Source organism: Equus asinus, chromosome 2 (assembly GCF_041296235.1).
Source record: "Equus asinus isolate D_3611 breed Donkey chromosome 2, EquAss-T2T_v2, whole genome shotgun sequence".
Taxonomy (NCBI): Eukaryota; Metazoa; Chordata; class Mammalia; order Perissodactyla; family Equidae; genus Equus; species Equus asinus.
This window is the reverse complement of record NC_091791.1, coordinates 180226288-180245034: the sequence shown is the minus strand read 5'-3', so window position 1 is coordinate 180245034 and position 18747 is coordinate 180226288. Positions and strand designations below refer to the sequence as shown.

At 34.7% G+C, this 18747-nt stretch overlaps 1 protein-coding gene across 8 annotated transcripts in view; it reads left to right on the top strand.

Annotated features, from left to right (window-relative positions):
- The window catches only part of RALGAPA1 (Ral GTPase activating protein catalytic subunit alpha 1), a 223950-nt gene that overhangs the window by 181296 nt on the left and 23907 nt on the right, over window positions 1–18747 (top strand). For all 8 annotated transcript variants that reach the window (XR_011501562.1, XM_044765509.2, XM_070504251.1 and 5 more), the window contains 2 exons: window positions 11676–11834; window positions 13543–13670. Coding sequence is in view for 7 of the 8 variants with exons in the window: in XM_044765509.2 (XP_044621444.2) it covers window positions 11676–11834; window positions 13543–13670 (287 nt within the window). In the remaining variant the exon portion in view is untranslated. The remainder of the gene's footprint in view (window positions 1–11675; window positions 11835–13542; window positions 13671–18747) is intronic.

Genomic DNA, 18747 nt, shown 5'->3' with positions numbered 1-18747 from the left:
TCTAGGTTGGTAGTTTTTTCTCTCAGCACTTTAAATATTTCACCCCACTCTCTTCTTGCTTGCATAGTTTCTGAGAAGTCAGATGTAATTTTTATCTTTGCTCCTCTATAAATAAAATGGTTTTTTCCCTCTGTCTTCTCTTAAGATTTTTCTTATCTGTGATTTTATGAAGTTCGAACATGATGTGCCTAGGTGTAGTTTTCTGGGCATTTATCCTGCTTAGTGTTCTCTGAGCTTCCTGGATCTGTGGTTTGGTACCTGACATTAATTTGGGGGCAATTCTCAGTCATTACTGCTTCAAATATTGCTTCTGTTTCTTTCTCTCTTTGTTCTCCCTCTTATATGTGTGTTAAACTTTTGGTAGTTGTCCCACAGTTCTTGGATATTTTGTTCTGGTTTTTTTTTTTTTTTTTTTTGGTCTTTTTTTTTCTCTTTGCTTTTCAGTTTTAGAAGTTTCTGTTGTTATGTTTTTAAGCCCAGAGATTCTTCAGTCATGTCCAGTTTATTAATGAGCCCATCAAGGATATTCTTCATTTCAGTTACATTGTTTTCCATTTATAGCATTTCTTTTTTATTCTTTTTGAGAATTTCCATCTTACATTATCCATCTGTTCTTGCATATTGTCTAGTTTTTCTGTTAGAGCTCTTAGCATATTAATCATAGTTGTAATTCCAACATCTCTGCCATATCTGACTCTGGTTCTGATGCTTCTTCAGTCTCTCAGACTTGTCCACACTGGGTCTCCAGAAATTTCTCAGTTACAGTTCAGGTTTTCCTACCCTGGCACTGGTTCCTACAGAGGTTTCTCCTCCGTTAAGTTATTATTCTCTGTATTTGCCTGTCTGCCTAATTTTGGTGGCAGCGGTTTGCCCTGTAACCTCATTTATCTGACCTAAGAAGAGTAGTTGATTTTTCAGTTTGTTTACCTTTTTACTTGTTGTTAGGACAGAGTGGTGACTTCTAAGCTCCTTACATGCCAGACTGGAAACTGGAAGACCCAGAACTTTATCCTTTCAAACAGAAACTCTGTACCTGTTAACAGTGACTCTCCATTCCCCCTTCCACCCAGCCCCTGGTAACCTCTGATCTACTTTCTGTCTCTATGAATTTGAAGTGAGTACTGTATGATTCCATTTCTAGGCACCTCAGATAAGTGGAATCATGCAGTATTTGTCTTTTTGTGTCTGTCTTATTTCACTTAGCTTAGTGTTTTCAAGATTCATCCATGTTGTAGTATGTATCAGAATTTCATTCCTTTTTATGGCTGAATAATATTCCATTATATGTATACACCACATTTCTTTTATCCATTCATCTATTGATGGACACTGTTATTTCCGCTTTTTGGCTATTGTGAATAATGTTGCCGTGAACGTTGTGTAAGTATTTGAATCCCTATTTTTGGTTTGGTTCTTTTAGGGTATACCTAGGAGTGGAATTGCTGAGTAATACAGAAATTGTACATTTAGCTTTCTGAGGAACTGTTTTCCACAGTGATTGTGCCATTTTACATTCCCACCAGCAATGGACAAGCATTCCAGTTTTTCCACATCCTCATCAACACTCGTTATTTTCAATTTTTAAAAAAAATTTTAGCTATCCTAATAGATGCAAAGTGGTATTTCATTGTGGTTTTGATTTGCATTTCCCTAATGACTGGTTATGTGCATCTTTCTATGTGCATATTGGCCATTTGTTATCTTCTTTGGAGAAATGTCTATTCACGTCTTTTACCCATTTTTGAATTAGGTTATTTGTATTTTTGTTTTTATGTTGTAGGAGTTCTTTATATATTCTAGATGTTAAGCCTTTATCAGATATATTACTTGCAAATATTTTCTCCCATTCTTTTCACTCTTTGATGGTGTCCTTTGATACACTGAAGTTTTAATTTTGATGGAATCCAATTTATTTTTTTCCTTGTTGCCTCTGCTTTTGATGTCAATTCAAGAAACCATTGTCAAATCCAATGTCATGAAAATTTTCCTGTATGTTTTCTTCTAAGAGTTTTATAGTTTTAGCTTTTACATTTAGGTTTTTGATCCATTTTTAGTTAATTTTTGTATGTAGTATGAGGTAAAGGTCCAACTTCATTCTTTTGCATGTGGCTGTCCAGTTTTCCTGGCATCACTTGTTGAAAAGACTGCACTTTCCCCCATTGAATGATCTTGGCACCTGTGAAAAAATCAATTGGCCATATATGCAAAGACTTTCTTCTGGGCTTTCTGTTGTATTGCATTGGTCTAAATGTCTGTCCTTTTGCTTTAATTGAATAGTTTAATTGCTGTAGCTTTGTAGTAAGTTTTAAAATTAAGTAATGTGAGTTCTACAACTTTGTTTTTCTTTCTCAAGATTGTTTTTGCTATTCAAGCTCTCTGAGACTCCATATGAATTTTAGGATGGGTTTTTCTATTTCTGCAAGAAACTTTGTTGGGGTTTTGATAGGGATTGTGTTGACTCTTTGGATCACTTTGGGTACTGTTGTCATCTTAACAATATTAAGACTTCCAGTCCATGGACATGGGATATCATATGCTTACATAGTCTTTAATTTCTTTTAACGATGTTTTGTAGTTTTCAGTCTATGAGTCTTTCTCCTCCTTGATTAAACGTATCCATAAGTATTTTATTCTTTTTGACACAATTGTAAATGGAATTTTTTGTAATTTTCTTTCTGAATTATTCATTGTTAGTGTAAAGAAATGCAACTGATTTTTGTGTGTTGATTTTGTGTCACGCAACTTTGCTGAATTCATGTATTAGCTCTAACAGTTTTTTTGTGGAATCACAGTTTTCTACGTATAAGATTATGTTTTTTCACTGTTTCTGTGGAGGAACAAGAGTTTGGAACTTCCCTAGTCCACCATTTTGCTGACATCACATCCTAGAAAAAGTGTTAATTTAATTTTTTCCTTTAAGCTAATTAATTCCAAATTAAAATTATTTGATAGCTTACCAAGTGGAAAAGTGCTAGTATTTTTTCCCATTATTTAGTAAGGAGAAAGAACACAGGCAATTACATGGTGTGATATTCTAATTCTTTAATATTGAGATGACAGAAATATTATAACTTTTTTAATGCAAGCTTATGTATTATCTTAGTTGTTAAAATAATTGTACCCATTTTATTGAAAAAAATTACCCTGGCTAGATAGGCTTTTTTTACTTAAATAAAGCAATTTTAAAGGCTTGTTTGTTTTAGTGGGAAAATTTCAAAATGTCACTGCTTTCACATGTATGGTACCTACATATAAAAGTGAAACCTTCAAAATTGTAAACTGTGTAATAAAGCAGTATCATTTGGGAAGGTATAGTTCTCTTATGTTCTCAAGCAGTAATTTAAATCTGTTTAAGTACAAGGTAATCTATCAAGGTTGGGACTAAATTAAGGCAACATTTCCTGTAATTCAGTGGAAAGGAAATATTTACCTGGCCTCATAATTCATTATAGCTGTTCTAAACCTTCTTTTCATAGATATCAAAAAAACTTAACGTTTGTTTCTCTGTATACTGAGTTTTCCTTTTCCCGGTTTAGTATGACTCTTGCCCTCAATCTGTCTTCAGAGTCCTAGCATGTAACATTTTTCTAAGTAACAGGCTTATATTTTAGCTCTATTATAGTATCAATTTCTTTTTAATAAAAGGTTAAATGTTTAAACTTAATCTTAGAAACCAGTTGTCTTATACCAGTTCTCCTTAATAAAAAATCACTTTCTGTATTGGTATTTTTTCTCCTGAATTTAATAAATTCCACATTAGTGGTAATAAGTTGAGGCCTAGAACATGTGTCCTATTACAAATGAACAATTGGATATCATTAGGTTGTCCCCCTTTCCTTTGTACATATATCTTTAGGTGTGTTAATCCATTCAGTAGACACATTAATGAGCACTGGTTGAAGTGTAATATTGGAGGAAGTAAGGCTCCTTGACCTCAGCATGGAGTTTAATACCTCTAATTAAATTAGATAGTTGACAGTCAGTATAAAGAAATAGCTGTGCCTCTGGCAAGCTAGAATTATTTATGACTCTGGTTCTTTGTTTTAAGCTTGATAGGAGAAAATCATTTACATCTATTTTATAGAAACTAATTTTAGTTCTCACTTTTTATTTAAAATATGGGGTGATTTTGTAAATTATTTTTAAGCATTTTATTTTCTCAGAATGAGGTAAATATCCTTGAACCTGTTTAAGTGTAGCATTTCATTTCTTATGAAGAAAAGCTTTTTGAAGGCTCAAGACGATATCAACAGAATTTTTACAATGTAGATTATACTTTTTGAACAAATTAACTAAACATTCAGTCTAACAAAGTAGTCTCTTAGAAATATACTACCATATCAAAAATCCTGATATAACCCCAGTCAAGCCATCTGTTCTGTAAATTGTCTCTACCTGAGGAAGATTGATGGAGAATGGTTAAAAATAATTTCCACTTAACTGAGTTTATTCACCCCTAAAAATCAAAAGTGCTGCAAGCATTGGTATAAAGTGTTCGCAGGAGCTTGTCTCATTTCCTCTGTCTCCTTGGTCTAGCCACTTGCTGATACTCTGCTTCATAGGTAGCTGAATCATCCTTTCAGGAGTTTGAAGAAGATCAAGTTGAGATAATTGTAACGTACTTAGTTGGACTCTCTAGTCTATCTTTCATTTCCTGGACCCCCCAAAAAAGTGTAAAGAAGCACTTTATTTAAGTCAGTTTCCTCTGAAATACTGTTAGTGTAATGGACAGCAGTTCATTTTCTGTTTTGAAATTTGGTCACAATAGTTTTGCAAATAAATGAGCTTTATAGATCTGCTTGATCTGATTTTAATTTTGAATCTCTTTTTCTTTATTTTATCTAGAAATAAAATTAAAGCGTATGTTACTTTCAAAAAAATTACATGCTAAATATAGTCTGGAAAATGAATCAAAAACAAATTTAAGGAATAACTAAATTTTTATTATTTTAGTAAAAGTCTAGCTAATATAATAGCTAATAAATGCTATAGAATTATACTCATGGCTTCAGTCCCAAATATAACAGCCTTCTGTAAAATAATACTATTTTAATATCAGAGACCCTACCCTTAACCCTAATTTCTGTAAACATACTCCTGATGACAAAAACAGAGGATAGGCAACCAGGAAATATAAATGGTTCAGAGTCAATTCATCTCATCACTGTGAATGGTATAATTTGGATGGTATAACAGTGGCTTCTTATTGCCTGTAGAAGAAAACACTAATTCTTCACTGTGGCCTTCAGTGCCTCTGTGATTTAGCCACCTGCCTGCCTACCTCTCTGTTCTCATCTCCTGTCACTTTCCTTTTCATTTACCACAATCTGGCCTCACTGGCTGTCATTCTAACCTGCCACCATGTCAAGCTCATTCCCATCTCAGGGGCTCTGCACATACTGTTCCTTCCATTTGAAAGGCTCCTTCTCCGCACCATCAGGCTTTCTCATTCTCGTTGTTCTTTCTCAGACTCGCATGCCAGTTCCTCAGAGGCACCTCCCCAGACCATCCTAGCTAAAGAAGCCCCCTCCACACAGAAACAGTATCACGTCACCCTGTTTCATTTTCTTTAGAGCACTTCTCACCTTCAAAGTGGCATATTAAATAAATGCCGTAATTGCAGATAATTCTATTTTTATTCTGTGCACTACGTAATGATAGAAAAAAATTGCCAAGATAAGCACTGTGATACTATCTTTTTAATAGTCAGCAGTATTTATTGAATGCCCACTCTGCTAAGGTATTGTATACCAGTTGCTATGTTTATTGCTTCAAGAAGCTTTTCTTAATTACTAAAAGTGAATGATCCAGACAGCAAGTGAATATATGAAAATATTTGTGACTATAAGAACATGTGTGAAAGTATGTTTTTTCACATGATGGAGGAGTATGTGGTAGTGTATGTTTTGCTACATGTGGGTGTCTGGAAGATGGGGGAAAGAATGAGGGCTTGGGCAGTGAGTGTTACTCAGATTCAGTTTCTACATGTATACCACTACTTCCTGAAGGGACAGCCTAACCTAAATAACTTGTATGCATTCTTCAAGTGCCATTATAGACCAGTTTTCTTTGTTATTTGCATTCAGAGATGAATATTTCAATCATGATCTGTATTGTTACTTATTCATTTATTGCTTAGTTATTTTACTCTGTCTCTTCCACTGGACTGAAGCTTTGTGACAGCAGAGACTGTCTGTTTTTCCTCACCATTATATCTGCAATAGCTGGCACAGTGCATTTAGTCAGCTCTCAGTATTTGCTAATGTGTTAAAGAAGGTGGATAGGAAAGAGGAGACAGGGCCTTTTAAGAACTCATGAACTAGTCCAGGTGTGCAGGATGACTAGCATCTGACCTAGGACAGCAGGAAGGAAAGTACAAAAAAGAAATATAACCCTTTTTTTTCTCTTTTGAGGAAGATCAGCCCTGAGCTAACATCTGCCAGTCCTCCTCTTTTTTGCTGAGGAAGACTGGCCCCGAGCTAACACCCGTGCCCATCTTCCTCTAGTTTTTATATGTGGGACACCTACCACAGCGTGGCTTGCCAAGCGGTGCCATGTCCCCACCCGGGATCCGAACCAGCAAACCCCAGGGCGCCGGAGCAGAATGTGCAAACTTAACCACTGTGCCACCCGGCAGGCCCTTAACCCTTTTTTTTAGAAAAAAAAACGAAGTGCTTGTTAGAGATACAGTGAGGAAAACAGAGGAATTGAAGACTTTCAGGTTTGACCCTAAGTAATTATAATTAGTTGTCAGATGTTTTTGACAGAAATAGGGAAGTCAGAGGGTAAGCTGATTTTGTGAAAGAGAAGGTATAGTTACTTTCTGTGAATTCTCCAGCTGCAGATGAATAATATTGTGACACTGCGGAAATGTAGAATTGACTCTGGTATCTCTGCTGATAGTTGTGGAACATGAGAATACTGCCATAAGATGGCAAACATCTGATTTTCGTAAAAGGACATGGAACAGGCCACCACCTACAAAAATTACTAACATTCATGAGCTCCATGTCAGTGCCTGGCAAAACAGGATTATTAAACAGATGGTATGTGAGCACTTAAGTAATGAAGTAGTGATCACCAGGAACCACCATGAGTTCACCATAACAAAATCATATCAAAGTAACTTAATTTTTTTTAATAGGATTACTAGATCAGAGAAGGCCATTTAGACAGTATAAAGCATTTAACTAAGTCGTTTGTTGTGGACAAGTTGAAGAAATGTGATCTTAATAATAGTTCAGTAAGTATATTCATGACTGGTTATATAATTATATCTAGAGATATAAATTTAATGAGAGGCAATATAGGGAGGTGGTTAAAGTATGGTTTCTGGAACCAGCCTGCCTGAGTTTAAATTCTGGCTCTGCCACTTACTAGTTATGTGACCTTAGGCAAGTTACTTTATCTTTTTAAGCTTTAATTCCTCACCTGTAAAAATAGGGGTAATAATAATTATACTTACCTTGTAGCATTGTTTTGAAAATTAAATAAATTTTCACAAAGCACTTAGAATAATAAGCATTTAATAAGTGTTGGAGGGCCAGCCCGGTTGCACAGCGGTAAAGTGCGCACATTCAGCTTTGGCGGCCCAGGGTTCACCGGTTCAAATCCCAGGTGCAGACATGGCACCGCTTGGCAAGCCATGCTGTGGTAGGAGTCCCACATATAAAGTAGAGGAAGATGGACACGGATGTGAGCTCAGGGCCAGTCTTTCTCAGCAAAAAGAGGAGGATTGGCAGCAGATGTTAGCTGAGGGCTAATCTTTTTCAAAAAAAATTTAAAATAAAAATAAATAAATAAATGTTGGATATTTTTTTAACCAGGAGGAACATCTATAATGACTTGCTGTTAAGTCTCTTACCTGAACTGTCTCATTTGACATTTTTATCTAAAATCTAAATGAAAACACAAGAATTTGAATTTAACATTAACCCAAATCTGGGAAAGAGAGAGCCAATACATTAATAGCAGGATCAGGCTAACAAAAGACCTTGTTAGGCTTAGAGATAAACTGAACCTGGCAAGATAAAATTTAAGAAGAATATGAAATCTTCTTTTTAGTTCTGGCATCCAGTTTACTATGACTGACTACAACTTCATTTGAGGCTGCGTTGTAAAAATGCAGAAACTAATTTAGTGAACAGAACAAAGGAAATAGTAGCCCCACTGTGGGCTGGTGGTAGTAGTTGGAACTTATATTCATGCTGGTTGTATTTGTTAGAACATATATTCATGCTGTGCACAATTTAATAGAAACATCAATAAACTTAGGTAATAATCCAGAATGATGAATAGGTTTGTAAACCGTAAGTGGAACTAAGGACACTTTTAACCTGGAAAAGAAAAGTTGAGATGTGTATTAGACCGGTCTTCAAATATCTGAAAAGATAGTATATAGGATATAGATTGGATTTGTTTGGTAAGGCTCACTTTGGGAAAACTAGCTTCAGGAAAGCAGATTTTAGCTTAGTATAAAGAATGTTCTAATGATTGTAGCTCTTTAAAAATGAATAGGCTGATTTGTGAATTTGTAAGCTTCTCAACCTTAGAAGTATTCAAGCAGAGGCAGGACTACTTGTCAGGGATATTGCAGTGAGAGTTCCTGTATTGGGTGGGAAATTCGAGCTTTGACGTCTCTCCTAGTGCTAATACTCGGTAATATATTGAGGACTTCAATTTTACACATGCTGAATAATTTCATTTAACTGTTTTATCTTCATAAATTGATGATGGTAATTGCAGCTTATGTTATAGACCTTGAATCTCAAAATGACTGTAGCAGCAGTTGAAGTGAATTTGGAAGAGGAATTTGGTTGCCAGTCATTTTAACAGACCTATCCTGTGTACAGGCTTATACTCTATTTCAGAAGGGATTGGAATCAGGGTATAAAAACATGTAGGTAGGAACTCCTTTGAGAGTTTTCAGAGTATAGAAAAACCCACTGAGTATGCATAGGACACAATCTTGTAAGTCTATGAGAGAGAAGGAATAGATAAATATAAAACAGTATATAAAGTATTTATGTCAAATATATCAAGCACCCTTTTGAATCTTTAACCACTCAAAATGCGTTTTTTCATTAGTCTTTCAAAGATTCCTAAGATACATAGCAATGATTAGCAATTTCTCAATTTGTGTTTAATTATTATATAGCAGATTTTTAAAACAGAAAGATATAAAAACATACCTCACCTTGACAGCATAAAACATTACTTTTTTTAGCATTTGAATATCAATGATAAAGGATGATCTTGAAGCTTTTCCCTTAAAACACTTGAACATGTTTAGAATGACTTTGTTATACATATGGTTACACAAATATCTTCATTACAACATCTTGGTAAAAATGTATTATTCTTTTCCCTTAAACTTCTATAACAGACTTTTAATACTCTGTGGTAGATATTTGAAGACAAGCTTTGGTTAAAAGATAAAACTACAGTTGCCCTTTTCTCTCGTTTCTTTAGATAAGTGGGCACTAGAAATTATAGATAGCTTTGGCAAGAGTTCAAGGGTTAATGTAGCAGATAAATAAAAGGAATTTTCTGTAAATTGAGACCTGCATTATTTCAGTTGTCTTGTCTTTCCTAACCTAACTCATTTAATTTTAAAAAGTAAATACTTAAATTCTTCCTGACAGTGTGCTCAGCTTTTACTATCGTTTATTACTTCAATTATACTTGATATCACTTAGAACAATCTGCCATTTGGAAATCTCAGTATAGCCTGGAGCTTAGTATTAGATCTGGCTGCTATTGTAACATGTACAGCATATGACATTAATGTATCAAAATTAGATTGGATCATCCCTCCTGGTTAAATTTATTTCACATTTCTTTTGTATTCAGTTAACATAAACCTATTAGAGAAGCTGACACATGGGGATGGCTGTATAGGAAGGATATTTTTAAAGTATTTTGATTAAAAAATGAAATTATAGAGCCATGGCTTTTCTAAGTTGTGTAATCTTTTTTGGTTTTTAAAAATGTCACAGAGCCCAAGTCCTGCATTTATATCATTCAAGGTGTGTATGTGTGGTATAAATAATGAAAATTAAAACTTAAACAATATTTTGATGTTTGAGGCCTACCATCATGTATTTAGAGCAGTAAGCACATTTATGGTTTCCAAAAAGAATTATTTAATCCACTGAAACCTAAAAAAAAAGTCTTCCTTAAAAGAAAATATAAACCTTTATACTATATTTCTAAAATAATAGATTCCGGTCTATAGATGTAGCTCGGCACTATCTTTAGAGTAATAGCTACCTCCACCTTATAATCTATCAAAGTGTCTGAGAAGGCATTGCTCGCTTAGGAATACAAATTTTAAAGTTCAGGGATTTACCTTGTATTCTCAAATACTTAATGACATTCATAGTGATTAGGATTTTCTAGATAGATTGGTTTTGGGGACTTTAAGACCCATTAGAACACTGATTCTTGGCTTTTCTTGTATTTGGAGTTTTTTTGTATTTTTTTTTCTGTTTGATAGACTCTCTCCTCAGAAAAATACACAAATAAAATTTTACAAATAATTTTCAAATATGCACAAACCCCTTGAACCCAGGTTAAGAACTTCAGGGCTAAAGGGTAACGGAAGAGAGCCTTTCATTAAGTGAACTTCACTCCTTTCTTCTTTAAATCACACACTTAACTTTTTTCCTGCCATGTGGTCTTTAAGCCCAAATAAATTGCACATTTCAAAAATAGAAGTTGTCTGTATATTAGCTCATACTAAAAATATTGATGACACTTAGACTAGTTTTCTCTTCCAAACTTTTCCACCTACGATGTGTCCACTTACCTGAAAGTAATCAAAAAGCCCGTGGGAGATGCGCACCAAAAATGGAGTCGAATATCTGCAGTGGCAGGAGCACTAAATGCAGTCAGACAACCACATTTTATGTTGAAATACATGTTTATGCGAGAATCGATAAAGAAAATTCAAGACAAGTGGGTATTAGGTTCACTTTTCTAACAAACTTATTAGAAATCCAGTTTTTGGTTGCTTTGCTTTTTTATAATTTTAGTCATCATAATGTTAACCCTCTCTGATTGCCAGAAACACCTTTGTAAGCACCACAAGTATTTAATAACATCCTGAGAGTCTAACAAATCTCAAAAAGTCTATTTGGAAGAATTTCACGGGCAAAGAAAACCTGGAAATAAATTTGTTAAACCAAATATAATCAACTTTTCTCTTAGTCAATAGGTGATTACCCAATTTATGAAATATCTCTTTCTTTTACTTCTCTTCCTGTTGTCTCCAAAGGCTCCTTCTCTGCTCATTAGCACTTCCAGAGAGTGGTCAGAAAAAAAGAGTCTTAAATCAGGCACTTTTTAAAAACAATCTTTTAAAAGGTTTCATAGTGGAGAATTGGTGCAGTTGCTAGTTAAGAATACTCAGGCTGTGTGTGAATCTTTTTTGTCTGACTTCTCTGTTTCCCATTGACCGTAGACAGTTGAAAATTATCTGGTTTTCTGCAGTGTCTCCTAAAGCTTTTGAGTGTTTGTATTTCACGTTGTGAGACATGATCAAATGAAATATTTAAAATATGGTTTTTTATTTCTCTACCTTTTAACCTTTTTCTAGTATGTTGTCAGTAGCTATATGACTATACTCCCAGGGCTTTTCTAAAGCGCCATGAACTCTTTTCTTGGTTTTCCAGTTGAGACATTTAGGAAATGATGAAGTACACATTGTTTGGTCAGAGCATACTAGAGACTACAGAAGAGGAATTATTCCTACAGAATTTGGTGATGTCCTTATTGTAATATATCCAATGAAAAATCACATGTTCAGTATCCAGATAATGAAAAAACCAGAGGTAAGAACTCATCGTCTTACATTTTAATAATATATTTTGAGTTCTATATGGGTTGTGAGTTTCATTCCTCCTTTCAAAAGGATTAGACTAGGCATCAAGTTGTGAAAATGAAGGGAAATGAGACACAGACTCTGGTAGCTATGTGAGTTGTCTAAGTCTAGTTCAGAAGGAGCTAAAACAGGAAAAATAGCAAGAAACTGTGTTCAAATGGGAAAAGGCTATATAGTGCCAGAGTGGAAGTTGCTTTATACTAAGCTCACAGAAGGACCTACCTTTTGTTAAGAGGATGATTGCAGTTTCCTAAAAGATACATGAGAAGTAATCATTCCCTTTAGAAGAGCAACGTCTGATTCCTGTATTTTTAGTTGATGCATCTTACCAAGACGGCATAATTGTTTAGTCATGTCACTTAATAAATGAGAGTTCTACAAAGTAAAAAAGAAAAAAGCCAAGTAATTCTACTTGGATGTCCTATACCATACGGTTGAAACACACTTGCAGAAGTATTTTCTTTCAAAATAATAAAAATTGTAGTATTTTGCTGTCTTTCTTACTTTTTTTTTTTAAAGCTTGGCACCTGAGCTAACAACTGTTGCCAGTCTTTTTTTTTTTTTTTTCCCTGCTTTATCTCCCCAAATCCCCCCAGCACATAGTTGTATATCTTAGTTGCAGGTCCTTCTAGTTGTGGCATGTGGGACACCGCCTCAACGTGGCCTGACGAGCAGTGCCATGTCCGCGCCCAGGATCCAAACCGGCGAAACCCTGGGCCGCTGCAGCAGAGCGCACGAACTTAACCACTCGGCCACGGGGCCAGCCCCTCTTACTTTTTTTTAAATTGAATACTTGTAGTTTATAAAAAACCTACCTTTTGATAGTTCATCATGAATCTTCCGTATTTCTTCTTGAATTGGAATAAGTTTCCAATGTGTGAATTTAAGCCTCTGGCCAGGTGTTTTTAGCGTTCATCTAAACCGGAGGCCAGCAAACTATAGCTCACTTCCTATTTTTGTACAGCCCGCAAGCTAAGAATGTTTTTTACATTTTTAATGGGTTTTCTTCTGTAAAAACATCACAGAAGAAAATACAGCAGAGACAATGTGGCCACAAAGCCTAAAATGTTTACTGTATTATCCACAGCTCATGTCCTTCTCTTTAGCTGCCATTTGTACCAACCATGTTCAAATAGAATAACTTTTGAAACTGTCAGTCATCTGGTAAAAATGGTAATTTTCAAAACATAGATTTTTTTCTAATAAACCGTGTAATAAAAATGTTTTAGGTTATGTACTAAAGCTGGTTTCACACAGAAATAATGAAAAACTAACTTGCTACCTACAAGAATGTATATCTTTCCTGTGTTTACTCAATGGAGGAAATGGAATTTATTTCTAGTGTTGGATTTTTATGTACAATTGAGGCTACAAAAATTTGAAAATTGACAAGGAGTATAAATTATTTAGTCAGTTACATGAAACACATAGTTCTTTTGAATGGAAACCCTGTAGACCTTTGGCATTTTTTGTTTGTTTACTGTCCTAGTGTGAATGACCTATAGTGGAAAAGAATTGAATTTGAATAGTTATTTCTACTGAAGGAAAAACTAAACAGGAAGCAGAAACACTTCTCTATGCAAACAGTGTCTTTGTTGTTCTTATTTACAGCCTTTCCCCAGTCTGAGTATAAAATTATGTTCTAATTTCTCAATCAGGTTCCCTTCTTTGGTCCACTTTTTGATGGTGCTATTGTGAATGGAAAGGTCCTACCCATTATGGTTCGAGCAACAGCTATAAATGCAAGCCGTGCTCTGAAATCGCTGATTCCACTCTATCAAAACTTGTATCCTTTTTAATAGTATGGTTTCTACTCTCATATCTGTCTACTTTCCAAGGTAAATATTTGTTATGTGTTGTTAAGACCTTTGAGTTTCTGTTTATTGATGTATAGATGATGGAGTTCCTCCCAGGGTTTGAGCAGTTATGATACTTGAATGATTTTATTTTTTTTAATTTTCTCCTTTTTATCTTTTTTTTTCTTCTCCCCAAAGCCCCCCAGTACATAGTTGTATATTCTAGTTGTGGGTCCTTCTAGTTGTGGCATGTGGGACGCTGCCTCAGTGTGGCCTAATGAGCAGTGCCATGTCCACGCCCAGGACCCAAACTGGTGAAACCCTGGGCCGCTGAAGTGGAGTGCACAAACTTAACCACTCGGCCACGGGGTCGGCTCCCTGAATGATGTATTTTTTAATACACTTTTAATCACTACTTATCTTTTGGTTAATTAATTAGAGCCCCATTATGTGCTAGGAACTCTGCTACTCTGGATGTGCAGAGATAACCAAAATAGTCATCAGAAACTACTCAGTCTAGTTGAGGAAATCTACTATTTTCGCTATATGTGCTGTAATAGAGTTATGCACATAGTGTTCTGGAAATATAATAACAAGGGGCCTCTCAGCTGGAAGGGATGGTGCTCTTAGGAAATATTTCTGAGAAATGTGAGGATTGGACCAATCTTGAAGGATGCATAAGAGTTAATCGGGTGGATGAGATTAAGAAGAGCATTCCAAGCAGGGGGACAACATAAACAGAGACCTGGAAGTATAAGAGAACATGAAGTGTTTAAGAACATGGCTTCTGGAGCCAAATTGCCTGGACTCAAATGATGGCCACCACTTCCTTAGCTGTCTAGCCTTGGGGAAGTTATTTAACCTCTCTGAGCCTCAGTTTCCTTATTTATAAAGTGAGCGTGGTAATAACATGTAGCTTATGGTGTTATGAGAACTGAATGAGTAAGTATGTGTAAAGCTCTTAGAACAGTGCCTGGGACACAATGTGCACATAGCTTTAAATTTTAAATTGTTTCCGATAGTCCTTTCTAAAATAGATTTTAAATTGTTTCCGATAGTCCTTTCTAAAATAGATTTTAAATTGTTTCCGATAGTCCTTTCTAAAATAGATTTGGGTTTCCATATGCTTTTTCTATACAATTAAAAAAATTCAGTTATGTTTCTTTTACATAGTAAATTGTAGATGTTAAACTTTACAGGGAAGGCTTTTTTAAATATCCTATGTTCTGTTCCACATGAAATGGATTTATTGTAAGTCTGCCACATACATTTTCTTCTTTTGATGAAAATTGACTTAGGCAATCTGATTCTTATGTATTCTGATGCTGTGAAATGGAATTTTAGGTGGATCATGGCATGTTACATAGATTAAGCTTAATAACATTTATATAACATTTCTTATTTATAGCAGTTATATCGTCACTTTAAGTTGAAAACTCAGATTTGAAGTGATCGTTGTTGTCAAATGTAAGGATTCAATTTATTATTTCCTGAATATCTCTAGAAAGGTAGCTAATCTTACAAGGAACATACAGATTATTACCCAAAGACTAATCTCATCCACGTGTCAGCTCTGCTGAGGTGTCCTCTCTGACCTTTTCCTCTTTACAGTCACCTGATCCTGATGTTCATCTGAGGATGGTGTCCTCCACCGTTTTACTTAAGACCCAGTTGAAAGAATGCCTTAAACCTTTTGGGAAAGTGGTGAAAGATTAGATTGTAATACAAAAATCTGTTTTCCTCTCATGTCATAAAACAAGAACTCAGTTTATCAAGCTAACACAAACTGTTTCTGGCCCAAACAATATTTCTGACCTGTACAACAACAAGGTACAAAGAACATTTGGGATGCACACCTTACCAACAATGTAGTTAAAAATGCAAGACTAAAAGTATTGGAGATATGGCTTAATTTCTTTTTCCTGCCTAAGGTTCATACGCTTGAGAATTATTTCAGACTTACATGTTATACTAGAGGTCTAAGCTGAATTTGCGGTTAGAAAACATTGACTTTTAACTCAGGCTCTGCAGTCAAGTCACAGAATCTCTAAACTTCTAAACTTCACTTTCTTAATCTGTTAAAAAGATTCTAACACCCATCTCGGAATTGTTGTGAAGATTAAATGAGATTAGTGAATTTGGAAGTGCTTAGTAAGTGAAATAAGGTACATTATTTTGTGTAATGATTAACTCTGTTATCTGTAAAGATTGCAGTCAATATAAAACAACTCTACCAACACCAAAGAATTGCCTAATTGGGTTTTTGTTTGGTTGGTTGGTAGGTTAATTGATTGGATTGGATTTTCAGGCCTGCTTTGTGAAGTTCTTAACAGTTAATCTTGCTGAGACATTAATAGATACCACATTCGAGAAAATTCTAAGATAGTAAAAGAGTTTCAGATGAAAACAGTAAACATGAACACTTTGTTTATGCAGAAAGTATGAGTAATTTCTATCAGCAAAGCTACTTCTGGAACACTCAGAGTAAAAACATTAAACTAGACAGATCAAACAAATGTTTTCTTGACTTGGAAGCTTGAATTTAGAAGCTATAGGAAAATTATTGTCCTGTGCTAATTAAGTATGTAGTAGAGAGACTCCTAGCCTTTGCTAATCTGAAGAACATATGGTCATCCTTCACAAAGTTCTATATTAATTCTAAATGTTAAGGAAAATGACTTCATCCAGCTGGAGTACTTGATTTTTAAATGAAAGTTTATATAATAAATTTCAACTATGGGTCTTTATTTTAAGATACCGAAATATAAATGTCTTTTAATTAACAAATACACATTTCAGAAATACAGTAAATTTTTAAATGTATGTTTTTGACAAATCCAGATAAGTTCCCATTAAGGAAAAAAATCATACTTTCTAAAACAGATCAATAAAACTTAACAGAAATTGAGATAGAAGCAGGCTTTGAAAATCACCAGAGTTACTCCTTCAGTCCTCATAAGAGAAAGTGAAGGAGTAAAAGAATATATAATAAACTCAATTATATTTGGATAATTGTACTGCTGTGCCAGTTATTTCATGCCCAATAAAAGTGCCCACTGAGATTCCACAGCATAAATTGTGCTATTTATGATCATTAAATACAGTTTAAATTTTATCCTAGGAACATCTTCTGTAACTATGAATCTAATGTTGTTCACTAAATGAGGACAATATTGATTGTCATATGCTGCCCAAATCGATCATGCTGGCAGCCAGAATTACAGTAATCTGTCAGTATTGATGACTGTCTTTCAAGCTTTGAAACCTCTCCTTCACTTCACTTGTCGTTTCTTGCATTACTTGTACTTGAAAAGCATTTTCTTGCAACCTCTGACTTTGTCAGCTGGGTAACTTTTTTTGTCTCGAGCTCAGTTAGTTGGTTTGATCATACAATTAGAACTGAAATGCAACACTTGAGAGGAAGAGGAGGCAAATTCTGAGTAACCATTGGACCTGAGGAGTATTTCAGGTTAATCTTAGACATCATTTATTAGTTACCTGTTGAGAGAGAGTGAGAGTGTGTGTGTGTGTGTGTGTGTGTGTGTGTTTTGAGGATTTGGGGGTTTTTTTTGCAGTGAGAGTAATAATTCCAAAGTGTTAGTTTCATAGTCTTAGCTATCATGATTCTATTCCTTAAATAAAAATTTTAAGACAATTATTTGTTTTGATCCTAGAGACATTTTGAGTATGCACAAATGTTAAATTTGGTGTTATCATGTATGTACTGTTTCTTTTTCTTTTTTAATGTAGGATTTATTATACATAGAAATTTTCAGAAGTTCAGTATATAATCATGGTGTATTAAGGCTCTCAGAGAAACATAATCATGTGTATGTACATACAAAAGAGAGAAAGATTGATTTTAAGAAATTGGCTCACACGATTGTGGGGATTGGCAAGTCTGAAATCTGCAGGAGTTCCTAGGGAGAGTTGATGTTGTAGTGTAAGTCAGAAAGTGTCTGGAGATAGAATTCCTTCCTTCCTTGGGGACCTAAATCTTTTCTCCTCAGGCCTTCAACTGATGGATGAGGCCCCCCCACATTGTGGAGAGTAATGTACTTTACTCAGAGTCTCCTGATTTAAATAGTAATCACATCTAAAAAATACCTTCACAGCAACATCTAGACTAGACTTGTGTTTGACCAACAACTAGGTACCATGGCCTAGCCAAGTTGACATAAAATTAATCATCTCTCATGTCCTGTTTTCCTTAAGTTTTTCTTTTTAAACTTTCTTACTGTAAAATATAATTTGAGAAAAGAACTTAAATCCTAAACGTACTATATGCTGAATAATTACGGTTTAACCACCGCCAGGTCAAGAAATAGAACTGTACTATTTTTCTTCTATCAAAAATGTTTATTGATCAGTTACATAGTAGTGGTAAAAATTTTGAGAGAGATGCGAAGACATCAGACGGTAATCTTGTCTTCGATAAGCTTATAGTTTAAAAGGAGAGAATAATGTGTATATTAATAATTATAACGTGAGATAAAATGTGTCATAGTAGGGTTATAAATAAAATGCTGTGGGAGTTCCAAGGAAGAAGTCATTTCTTTGGAGTAAGAAAATCAGGGAACAATGTCTAGAAAATCTGGGCCTCGAAGAGTGAGATTTGAGTAGATGGAATGCAGCATGTCTGTTCTAATTTATATTTTGGGACTTTATGTGTATATGGGTATATGATATATATGTAATATTCTGAAATTTCAGTATGAGGGATATTATAAAATTAGACACTTTAAAAAACACTTTCTTCCTAGGTTTAAATATTCTTTCCTGCCAAACCAGTATTATTTGATTTCTTCTAATCTGTTTAGATTTGACTTTTTCTTAAATGCCAGAATTGGGTTTCTGTTTAACTCTATCAGACAAATTACCAGAAGTCAATGATCATTCTTCAATTAGTCACAGTTTGTTATCCCTGCAGTTCTACTACTCAAATGTTAAGAACCTGTTGCAAAAGTATGAGTGCCAAAACAAAATGAAATGTAATTGATCGGCTCCACTAATGCAGTTTGCCATTCATTATGATAGAATACTGTAAAGCCTCTTTGGGAGGCCCAT